Source organism: Antedon mediterranea, chromosome 9, assembly GCF_964355755.1.
Source record: "Antedon mediterranea chromosome 9, ecAntMedi1.1, whole genome shotgun sequence".
Classification (NCBI taxonomy): Eukaryota; Metazoa; Echinodermata; class Crinoidea; order Comatulida; family Antedonidae; genus Antedon; species Antedon mediterranea.
In genome coordinates, this window is record NC_092678.1 from 2830167 (window position 1) to 2842669 (window position 12503).

The 12503-nt window shown below is 30.8% G+C and overlaps 1 protein-coding gene and 1 long non-coding RNA gene across 3 annotated transcripts; one reads left to right on the forward strand and one right to left on the reverse strand.

Annotated features, from left to right (window-relative positions):
* Positions 1 to 437: 437 nt before the first annotated feature.
* LOC140058648 (ceramide kinase-like) lies at positions 438 to 12236 on the reverse strand. 2 transcript variants are annotated; one of them, XM_072104340.1, is made up of 14 exons: positions 11993 to 12236; positions 10308 to 10391; positions 9573 to 9668; positions 8667 to 8786; positions 8335 to 8463; positions 8004 to 8067; positions 7123 to 7268; positions 6446 to 6520; positions 6060 to 6212; positions 5651 to 5756; positions 5263 to 5366; positions 4967 to 5163; positions 4601 to 4836; positions 438 to 4357 (listed from the first exon to the last, which is right to left on the reverse strand). In XM_072104340.1, exons 1-14 carry the CDS (start codon positions 12093 to 12095, stop codon positions 4249 to 4251), a joined length of 1722 nt encoding a protein of 573 aa, XP_071960441.1. In that variant the 5' UTR covers positions 12096 to 12236; the 3' UTR covers positions 438 to 4248. The 2 variants fall into 2 exon arrangements, with proteins under 2 accessions (XP_071960441.1, XP_071960442.1); XM_072104341.1 differs by lacking the exon at positions 10308 to 10391.
* LOC140058649 (uncharacterized) lies at positions 4321 to 10869 on the forward strand. Its single transcript, XR_011847032.1, has 5 exons — positions 4321 to 4430; positions 6055 to 6221; positions 6875 to 6943; positions 8781 to 8834; positions 10821 to 10869. It is a non-coding gene; the product is annotated as an uncharacterized lncRNA (long non-coding RNA).
* Positions 12237 to 12503: the final 267 nt, after the last annotated feature.

Consider the following 12503-nt stretch of genomic DNA (forward strand, 5'->3'; position numbering starts at 1 on the left):
TTGATCTTAGATCTCCAACTTGACACCAACATGCTCCACTAACCTTGAAAGGAGATTTACTTTGGGGGCAGTATACTATTTAGTTGTTGTCAGTTGCCAAGGTTCTTTTGATTGAAGGCACAGGTTCTATTTACACGGCAAACAATTACAACTACAACACAATGGTACTTTAATTTCTTTGTTGTACTGCAGATCTAGTGATAAGAACATCCAGGTAATAATGATTTGATTCAATAAATTCCACTAAAAATTCATTCAAATTGAAAATGTTTATGTTTTATGTGAATAAAAGAAAATAAGGTACTTTCATAATGAGTTTAAACATCATATTTATTTTTAATAACAACATATATTTTATTACCTCCATTGTTCTGGCAATAGTTTTTAATCAAATTAAATTGAACAAATTGGAAAAAATAAAGCACACACGCATACGATTTTTAATAATAAACTTTTAATATAGTTTTGTAATTCACATCAAACACCACACACAAGGGTAGTCACAATTGCATTACAATTGGTGCAGATAAACTCAATCTTCATATAATTATTTTATTTTACCAAAACCCACAAACACAGAAAGACAATGATGTAGAAATATTTAAACTTCTTAATCTTAACTATTTAATTTCAGGTGGGAAATTATTCGAAACAAGACATAAAATAATGTAATGCAGTTATTAAGAGTTTTTGTTAATTCAAGCCCTAACTTCTACAGACATACACAAAGTAAGTGACATTAGTAATGTTAATTTAAAGGTATGACATGGAAATGTTAATATATCTGCATTTTCTGAATATATTATACATTTCTAAATGTCTATTGACTTTAATAGGGAGGTTTCGCAACCTTACGAATACGATAACGAAAACGGATACGTCATACATTTTTTAAACTTTTGAGCTGATCCCCATTTCATATTCGTAAGCGTATTTGTGTTGACGAATATCACCAGTCATATTCGTAACTACAAAACGAGTATATACTAAAGTAATTTACTAAAATGCCAAGTCAATTTTGATAAATAGCAGTTTTTAAGGGCCTCACTCGCCTTGATGTTACGCTAGGCCTAGGCAGCCAAGCACCAAGCAACACGTACCTGCGCTTCGCTCAAATTTACCGCAGTCATATTTTGGACGCGCCTCAATATTTCGTTGCCATGCGAAACAGATTTTTTTATGGCTTACGAAAACGAATACGTGTGCGTGATGTATCTGTTTTTGTTATCGTAATCGTAAGATTGCGAAACCTCTCTATTATTATCAAAATTGAGAGAGACAGAGATGCACCTATTGTATAAACCAAGGTAGTTTTTTTGTAAAGAAGCTTCAACTATATTAGAATCAACAATTACCTATTTTACAAAACAATTTTAAAATGTATTATATTTTATTACCACACCCCTGGAATGTCTCCTTTTTTCATATTTCAATATAGTGAATATAAAACTCAAGATTTAGTAGTTTTCTTTACAAATTTTGGACATAATTCACTTTTACATAAAACCTCAATCATAAACTTTTCATGTGATCAATTAATTATACCAAGGCAATCTAATAACAGGACACTGAGCTCGCCTTGCCAAGACAGGAACGTGTAACAGTCCTTTGATCTTATGTCTGGCTGCAAGAAATACCAACACAGTACATACATGTACATATTCTCTGCGGCACGCAATTGCCTGTTAAAAGGTGTGGAATTGATCGTGTCAAAGCCACAGAGAGACCCTTTGATCTCCTCTGGAGCTCAGCATCCTGTTGTTAGGATAAGCATACAGATAAGATAGTTTTTTCAACAAATATTGTGAGAACAATTCCTAGCCTTAAAACAGACTTGGGATTGCTAGGTACAAATTTTCTTAATTATGACAGAGGCACTTTCTTACTCGGTAGTTTCTCGCTCAAGGCAGAACATAATATTAGTATTTGAAAAAACAATTGAACATAATTTCTAAAGCAAGTATTCTCAATGTACTTAATTAGTATAAAGTACAAACATAAAGACAAACATCTGACCTAAGTTAATATAAAAGTTCTACCTAATTTCACCACAGGAAGCCCAAACAAAACACACCTGATGAACTATAGCATTCCTGAGTCTACACACATATACCTGCTACACCATACTATTAATTCCATATATGTATATCTTAATCTATATATATATATAATTTATTTTACAAACAAATGAAATAATTTGTAGTTGCATTGTTTTCTACACCAGAATAATTTATTGCACTACAACATCAGCAATAAATTAATTTAGCATTGTTTTTCTTTTTGCATTGAAAGCTCTGTTACGACACTATGGCAAATATCAAGTATCTTTATATTCTAGCTAGGCGTATACATGATTTTCTCTAAAAAGTTTAAAGGGATTCGCAAATGACATTTTCCTATTAAGCAAGTAAAAAATTAAGTAGTATCTGTTGAAAATTTAAAAAACAAAACTGCATTTTAAGGCGGATGGAAGCAAGATTTGAAATTGAAAATTGAATCTTAAAAAGGGTGTTTTCTATGAAATAAAACAAGCTTAAATGTCCCAATACAATAATTATCACAATACAATAATTATCACAAGGGATTCAGAATATATACATGTAGTGAGAATATTCCATATAAAAAGAAATATATTTACAATAAATTTTACCAAAGAGTAATCTTATAGCTATTTAAATATACTTTGTTTTACTTTTAAATCACAATAATTTTTTCATTTCAAAGACTTATCTACATTGATTTCTATTCATAAAAGGCATCTGATAATAATTTAAAGCAAAAATATCTTCTAAAAATATAAACAATGATCAAAAACATAGTACTTCATATACATATAGTCACACGTTTTAAACAATTCAGCCCAAAATCTTATTCAATACTTTTGTATCTGCAAATAAAGTGAACGATTTTGTTCATTGCGAATTACCATTTCAACTAAGTATCAAGATACACCACTAGCGTTGGGAAGGTGTTGTTCCGTTTACCCTCCCCTACAAAGTGGCATGTTGGGAAGGTTTTGTTTCGTTTACCCTCCCCTACAAAGTGGCATGTTGTATTTTAGAAACCAATATGCTATGATCATGGTGAGAGCATCTAACAATTCTTGAAAATAATGCAATAGACTGCAACATCGTGTGCAATGTCACTTATCTTCAAGTCGCAAGTTTATTTGAAGAAGTTTAGTTGTGTGCAATGTCACTTATCTTCAAGTCGCAAGTTTATTTGAAGAAGTTTAGTTGTGTGCAATGTCACTTATCTTCAAGTTGCAAGTTTATTTGAAGAAGTTTAGTTGTGTGCAATGTCACTTATCTTCAAGTTGCAAGTTTATTTGAAGAAGTTTAGTTGTGTGCAATGTCACTTATCTTCAAGTCGCAAGTTTATTTGAAGAAGTTTAGTTGTGTGCAATGTCACTTATCTTCAAGTTGCAAGTTTATTTGAAGAAGTTTAGTTGTGTGCAATGTCACTTATCTTCAAGTTGCAAGTTTATTTGAAGAAGTTTAGTTGTGGGCAATGTCACTTATCTTCAAGTTGCAAGTTTATCTGAAGAAGTTTAGTTGTGTGCAATGTCACTTATCTTCAAGTTGCAAGTTTATTTGAAGAAGTTTAGTTGTGTGCAATGTCACTTATCTTCAAGTTGCAAGTTTATTTGAAGAAGTTTAGTTGTGTGCAATGTCACTTATCTTCAAGTTGCAAGTTTATTTGAAGAAGTTTAGTTGTGTGCAATGTCACTTATCTTCAAGTTGCAAGTTTATTTGAAGAAGTTTAGTTGTGGGCAATGTCACTTATCTTCAAGTTGCAAGTTTATTTGAAGAAGTTTAGTTGTGTGCAATGTCACTTATCTTCAAGTTGCAAGTTTATTTGAAGAAGTTTAGTTGTGTGCAATGTCACTTATCTTCAAGTTGCAAGTTTATTTGAAGAAGTTTAGTTGTGTGCAATGTCACTTATCTTCAAGTCGCAAGTTTATTTGAAGAAGTTTAGTTGTGTGCAATGTCACTTATCTTCAAGTTGCAAGTTTATTTGAAGAAGTTTAGTTGTGTGCAATGTCACTTATCTTCAAGTCGCAAGTTTATTTGAAGAAGTTTAGTTGTGGGCAATGTCACTTATCTTCAAGTTGCAAGTTTATCTGAAGAAGTTTAGTTGTTCTTTGGGTTTCAGAACATAATGGAAATGTTGATCATTGTCTCAAGGTGACTAGTCTCAATACTGTCATTTTATAGCGTAATAACTTAGACTCCTAACACTAACTGTTCAAGTGACTGTATTGTTTTTATTTGCTTTGCAGCAGAAGTTACAAGATGTTTTGTCTTCAAATTGTTCTATTCCTCTGGCGAACACATTGATCAGCTGACAGTGAACACTGTAAAATAAAGAAGAGAACTCAACATTAATATAAAGGAAAAGAGAATAGTTTGGTGACTACATACTTAAAGGTTAGAATTTTAATTTTGTTTTAATAAATGTTTATTTAATTGGTACGAAAGCCTTAAAGGTGTTCATAGGGTGTACAGGCATTTTGGTTTATGGCTGTCATTTAGCGGGAAGATGCAAGTATAGTGCTGAGGTCCCTTAAGCTGTAGCTCATCTTTTTTTTTTAACCTACTTAACATCTATCGCAGGAAGTCTGTTAATTTCTCCATCAATGTTCCAAGAGCTTGAACTAATCGTACTCGTGGAACGTGGAAGGTTGTAGCTACCCGATGACCTCCTAAATAAACCACTATCAAGGTCTAGGCTATCCATTGTAGCACTATAAGCTGGGATTGATGTCTCGTCAGGTGTCAAAGGTCGGAATTTGAACTTCTTTACACGGTGGACCTCAACGAAATTAAAATCAAACTGAAATGTATAAAAAACAAGAAATATTTTGAGCAGTATTATTGTGATACCAAGGATTATATTGGCATAATCAAGATTAAATTAAATGATTATTTGTGCTAATATTAAAAAGAAAACCATGGTTTCTTACATGGTTGGCCGATGAACTCAATCGCATCAAATGTCTGAGGTAGTTTAATCGTGAACATTTGCGAACAACAATTAAATCGACACAACCGTTACCAAGATGTGCTGCTGGCGAGACACCGGTGGGTGATTTGTCGCACATGCCACTCACAAGGGCAGCATTCACGTACATATATTCTCCCTTGATGCTATTCCAATGATCTAAATTTTAACAAAATTACAAAGTTTTAATCATTAATTTCACGACATAACCAGACTACAAGAGCCATTATAAATGTAACCAACTAATATTTTGTTTACCAGTTTCATCAAGGTCTATTTCACCTACTCCTCCCTCTGCTTGCTGTGACCTTTGATTCGTATTTATATCTAACATAGATTTCTTCCGAGTACATATATTGCACCTGTAAATTGAAAACAAAATAAAATTAAAAAGTAGCCTCCAAGATATCTGATGTACTACTCAACTAACATTTAAATTTCTTCATTTCTTGTCCTTACCTCCCTTAATTATTGTTTAGTATCCATTTTCAATTTAATAATCAATAATTATTTTCATTCATATAAATAACCAACTCAACGATATAATGAATCAAAATGATCTCAAGTTTGTCAAAGGCATTTATTTTCAATCAGCTTTTATGTATTGGAGCATTGATGCTTAACACAGTTTCTACTAAAAATGTACCTTGCTCCACAAGGGTTCTGGTCCATAGGTGAATGACCCTCATCTAAATTTGGTACATACTTCACCTCTCCATGGTATGACTTGTTCCCCATGAATTGCATGGCGCCTATTAATGAAAATATAAGACATTTTTAGAATGAAATTAAACATTTTTTTATAGTAAATTTGGTGAAATGCTTCTTTTAAGCTCTGTCTACACTATCACACTAGTATGACAAGTGTTATGTGCTCATTATATTCATCATGTCCATATTTGGGCACAGCACATTTTTTGTCGCATAAAGTTTGATAGTGTAGACAGAGATTTACACTTATTAGTGTCGATATCAATAGTTGTAAATATATTGATTAGAAGGAATTTTAACTTATTTTTTTTAATAAACAAGTTTTATTCTTCATTTCAGCCTACCTGCTAATTCATATCTTTTTGGGCCGACCCATCGGTAGTTCTCGCTTTCACGCACAACATCACCGAAGAACCCATAGCCAAGAAACGAGACTGTGTATCGTATCAACTCGTTATCATGAAACACAGAACAGACATCCATTCCAAGAGTCTCTCCTAGAAAAGGTAATTAAGATGTCATATCACTATCATATTGAGAATATCACTACCATATTTGGGCACATCACACTTTTTTGTCAAACTAGTTTGATAGTGTAGATGGGGCTTTAGATCCAATTTAGTGGTAGATGTTTTAATATATTTCATTCTGAAAAAAGTAGTAATTTTTAATGAAGAGAGAAATTAAAAAAAAAAAGTCCTTGTGAATTTGTAACAATGCTAACACTTACCAAGTATTATTTGAAGTGCTGATGTCACAGGGTCATTGTACCCTGTAGTGTCATAAACAACAACATCTGTAGAGCCTAAAAAGACAAATAAATAATGCATACAGTAAGAAAAAATTTAATTAAAATGAGTGAATTAATATTATAAAAAAACAAACAAAAATAAGATGTATGTACTTTTAAAATGCTGCCACCAAAAAATATTTGAAATATTAATACTTTTATAGATTAAAAAAAAAAATAAAACCCATAAAAAATATGAATAAAACACACACACAAAATTGCTTAAATAAACATTTAATAGAACAATCACCAATAAATTTTAAAATAAAGGAAAAATTCTGTTATTTTAGTTTACCAGTTTGGCTTGCAAAATGTTAATTAGCTGAAAATATAAGATTTGTTTTAAAATTATAAATTTTTTTTTTAAAGGTATAACCAACCAACCAAGCTGCTAGGAATCCATCTTGTGCTGTGGCACGTCAATGACTTCTTCTACAGGTAAGCTTATTTATACATTTACAACTTGGGGCTTCTTTTAAAAAATAAAATGAGTATTTGTAATTACTAGAATACATTATTCAAGGTTTTACTGTGCAGTATGTGACGACTAAACTTAAGCTCTGTCTACACTGTGATGTGCCCATATATGGAAATGGTGTGGTGTATTAATTTTATACCTGCTGGGATGATTCCAATCTTCAGTTTGGGCGGAATCAACTTTGACCCTTGGTCATTGATATCTATCCCAGCATCCTTTTGTGTTCGGAGTATCAACCCATTGACAACTTCAGCAAATGTACCATCCCCGCCAACGCACACAATTCTGAAAAGAAAGTACTTCCAAATTATTATTTATAATATACAGTACATACCTGTATAGGTTAAATTGTTTTTTACAAAATCCAATTTGGAGAAGAACACTTAATTTACATACTGTAATGAATAATTAAATAATTATTAATAATTTAGTTTGTTATGACATTTTGCCGCTGCATAAATTTATTACAACATCTAGCAACATTGTCTGGGTGATGTTTAGCTTGTCAAAATAAATTATCAATGTAGTCAATAAATTAGACAACAACAATTATCCTGTTCTATTTGGATAAAGATTCTTAGAAAAACATTGCGACCTAATACTCTACACAACGTTCGCATTTTGTAATGTAAATGTGCTGAATCACCTAAGGCTAAACCAGGGTTGATTGAAATTTTCTATTACATGTTGTCGATCAGTTGACTACCTTAGGGTAACCAAGATTCAGTCAACATGTTTCTTTTTAAATATCCCATTTAAATAAAACATCTCTTAATATGTCAATTAGTCCAGAAAAAAGTGAGGCAAAATTCTATATTTCAAACTTTATTTTCTCATCTTTAGACGAATAAAAAATAGATTTAGATTTTGTTTTAAATCTGGTTTTATCAACCCACTTAAATCAAACCACTTAAATCAAACTGCTGTGATCCTTAGTGTTCAGTATAAATAATTCTTTAGAGAACAAACATTTACACAAGGTGTTATACAAAGACTTAGGGAGTGGAATAATTATCTTACCCATCAACGTCATTGAAATCTATATCTAGCATTAGTTGCCATGCATGGTTAGCGTGTGTAGTCTCTGAAAGGAGATCAGATTGTGTTGATAAATGGCATTTAATACAATCATTCATGCTAAATGGACGTAATGAACTCAAAGTTGATTTGATAACTGAATGTACAGTATAATGTGCTATCAGAAGTAATAATAATTATCCATAATGATTTCTTTATCATTTTATCACAACCGTGTATATATAAACAAGTAAACGCTGTTGTAACCAGTGTATCACTATGCTTTGTACATTTACTGTGAAATATTTCAGAAGACCAATAAATAAGGACTCACCTATAACTTCAGTACTAATACCTGCAAGCTCAAACAAAGGTGCGACCTTCTTCTGGTATATTTTAGGGGCTTTCCCTTTTCCACCATAAGGATTAACTATCACAAATATCCGTTGTGGTCTCACTGGCCCTAAAGTAAAAGTAAATCTTATTACAAAGCCCTTATTATGAAATTAATAATCTCCATTTTGAGAACAATGTTTTTTATGACGCACAACCAATATTTACTTTGTCATGCAATATTGTAATAAAGTTAACCGGACTTACGCTTTCTTCTTGTTTTTTAATATTTGGTTTCTATTAGCTTTTTAATTGAAATTGTAAACAACTTGCCAGTTTCAATTGATGTCTGTATACGTTTTATCCATTTATCTCTTGTTGCTGCGTCAGGACACACAAATGTTTCTGAATATAACCTCCATTTGTTTCCCTTTTTTCTCTTCACAGAATGAACTAAAAGTGGAAGAGATGGTAACATGAGGCATTTGTTTTTGACAAAAGGTACAGTATTTTTGCATATCACACATTTCACAATCTAATCAAGGCAATCTAACAACAGGACACTGAGCTTGCCTTGATATGAACTTGACCATTAGTCCTTTGATCTTAAGTCACAGCCACAGATAAACCCTTTGATCTCAGAGCTCATCATCCTGTTGTTAGATTTCCTTGAGTCTAATTCACACTATACTCCACATGCTTACAAATTCATATTGTAATATCAAATCATATCAAATACATCTTGAAAATTAATTTCCTCTTCTCGAAGCAAAAAACAATTTAATTCATTTATTCGAATTAGATATACAGTAGCGTCTTAGTGTGTCTCAGAATTCTGTTTCAAGTTGAAACATTAAACTAAGTAATTAGATAATTGTAAATAAGTTCATATATCCATGAATTGTCAAAAGTGTCCTTGAACAACTGGAAGAAAATTAATCTTACCTGAAGCACATGACTTACATACATACATATATTATACAATACAATAGATATAGATTATGAGATCCTGGTAATAAGTCAAGTTTAATATTTGTGGTTTTCACCTTTCCTGATGTACCAGTTCCCAATATGGTACAAGGTCAAAGGTCCTTTAATAATAGTAAATAATCTCAAAGTATATCAAGGTAATTGTATTTTGACTATTGCATCCTATTGCAAACACACTGCTAGCTACTGTACATCTAAACTCAGTTAATAAGAATTTAATATTTATTTTAGTAAAATAAGAAAACAGACCTGTAAATTCTCTATTGTTTGATTGAGAAGGTTTGTCTGTTGGTCCTGCTTTTATTGCGACTATTTCGGTAAGCTTTGCTCGATTGATGGATCGATCTGCAAAATGAAATGGCTGTTAAATTTGACGAAAGATAACATGAGCAGCTGAAGATTATAAAAACATTGTTGTCTCTGCTAATTAAAGTATCTGCGAATAGATTTGACACCATCAACCTAACCAATGACCTTGATAAGCCAATCATAGCTGCTACCTTAAGTAACACTTTTAAGTGTTGTGTATATGCCATAAGAAATGTAAATTAATTGTTTAATATTAAAAAACCCTAGGCCTCAACCCGATAAAGGCCTCACACTCACATAATTGGCAAGCGAAACACAATGATTAAATTTAAATAACAACATAAACACCATATGGTTTGTCAACACATTAAAACTGCGCTATATGGAATAATATAAAAGAGAAGCACAACATAATACAGTTGATTTAACATAGGATATAGTATTTCTTCCAAGTGAATTGTATAAAATACTTTGAAGACATATTTTTGGTGTACAGTATGTTCAATAATTAAGGTTTTAAATTTATTTTAAAGAGAATAAAAATGATGTATAAATAAATTTAAATGGACAAAATTCATAATGTTGGCAAAAACCCTCCAGTATTTGTTTTTATTATAATTAATTATACTGGTCTAAGTGGATATATTCTTTTAACTAATAAAATGTTAACATTACCATGGATACAGTATTCAAAGTCAAAATTTTCGTATAAATTCTGCTCTGGCAAATCCAAAGAAAATTCACGCCTTTTTTCTGTTCCTAATTTAACAACCAAACATGAGAATCAGTTTGAAAATTATTATTCTAATAATATATTACGTTAATAAAGTGAATGGCAATTTTTTTTTAATTGATAATGATACAAAATATCTTGCATTAATTAGATTATGTTAATTAATAGCAACGATTTATACTGTAGGTAGTAATTACTGTAGAAGTTACAATGTTAAGATATATAAATCCAAGGGCAAATTACTCAAAAAATGACAATGCTGACATGGGTATCAGTGGCTGGATTTCAAAGGAGATACAAAATAAAATAAGCAAAAGGCTAAAACAGCCATAAAAATGTGCAGAGCTTTCGGGCAAAACTAGACCTTCATCAATGCAAGTATATATGTATACACTGTCTTATTGTAATCTCAGTTTGAGTGTACACTTTGTAACCATTTAATGACTGTTTTATAGCTCAATTATTGTATAGTGAAAGGTCAAACAATGGTGTATACAATTTTGTGATGAAATAAAGGAGATGAAATAGAAATACAGTAATACGATTATAGGAAGTCCAGTAAGACACTTAAATATGCATAATTCAGGAGTGATTTATTGTGAAAACAAAGGTTTTCAATGGCTAGTGAGTAATCTGGAATACTGTACTTTTATTACTATTGAGTATTTTGCAAATTATTAAAACTATTTTATTTTTACGCTTTTTTAAAATTAAAACATTTTATGCTGTATAAAGGGTAAAAAAATAATATTTAGTACTTTAGTCAGATGTGAAGAACTGATAATAATAATAATATTCATATAACATATATAGTACACTAATTATACGATTAAAATTAGTATAGTATTAAAATAAATGATATCCTTTATCAGTTATAAATACTAATAGTAATTTGTAAATGGGAAGGAATTCTAAGAAATAGCCAAGCAATTTTTACTTATTAAAGGTGTGAAGTAGGAAGGCAAAACTAAATAAAAGCACATTGTTTTTATGAATGCAAGTGTGAATTAACAGTATAATCTTTTTGATTGATCTTTTTGTTAGGGTTACATGCTTAAAGCACTTGTGCTTATTTTGTATCCCATTCCATTATCTTATTATTTGTATTGTATTTGTATATGTTTTTATTTTGATTATGGAATAAAAATGTCGATGAATTGAATTAACAGTATAAAAGGAACATTTTGCAATCTGTGTTTTATTTATATATATATATGTATATGAATGTTTATTTTACTGTAGTTAGTGCGGACTTTCTATATTTAACCTCAACCACGATTTATTTATGTATAATTTATTTTGTAAATAATTTGAGAAACCTTTTTATATAAAAAATGGTGAACTAGTTATGCTGCAAGCTAAAGCGTGTTCTTCTACAGTAAATAGTATATTATATAAATGTGCAAAAACATTTGATTAATATAAGTTCTATTTCTAGAGTAGAAAATAAAAAAGTAGGCGTTTCCCATCATCTTCAGATAAACATCATCATGATGTAGGCCTCATAGATAGATGCAAACATAAGTTTTCTCAACAATTTAGCAAACACTATACATGGGCCTAGGCTTAATATACACAATTTTAGATACAAAATACTAGGCCTCTGTTTTTAGTATCAAGAACTTACGTCGTAGAGCCACTTTATCCCACGTTAGCACTTTGGAATTTAAGCAGACTTCGTATGGTTGATCGTCAATTTCCAGAACTGCGGATAGTGTTTCTAGTGCCATGTCGATAGAAAACACCCATCATATTGTCTCCTTAACTTTATTGCTTTTTAATATACATATTTCTAACGTTGCCAATCTATTATTTTAATGAAAATTCAATTTTTTAGAGAGACTCCTGCAATTGGTTCTGTTCTTCGTGAATGATCTTTACATACTGTGTTTGTTTTGTTTTGTTGATTACTAGACAGCCAATCAAAACGTCTTATCAGCAATCAATTAGTGACACCCTAGGTTTCTATTTATACATATTTTGATAATTAAAATCATATTATTTGACAGTTCATTAATTTTAAACAACACAAATAGATAATTTTAGGCATTAAATTACGTGTTTATAGGAATCTAGGATTGAATTATATTATCAATATTTTTTACAACAAAAAAACGTTAAGGCATAATTTTAGTAAG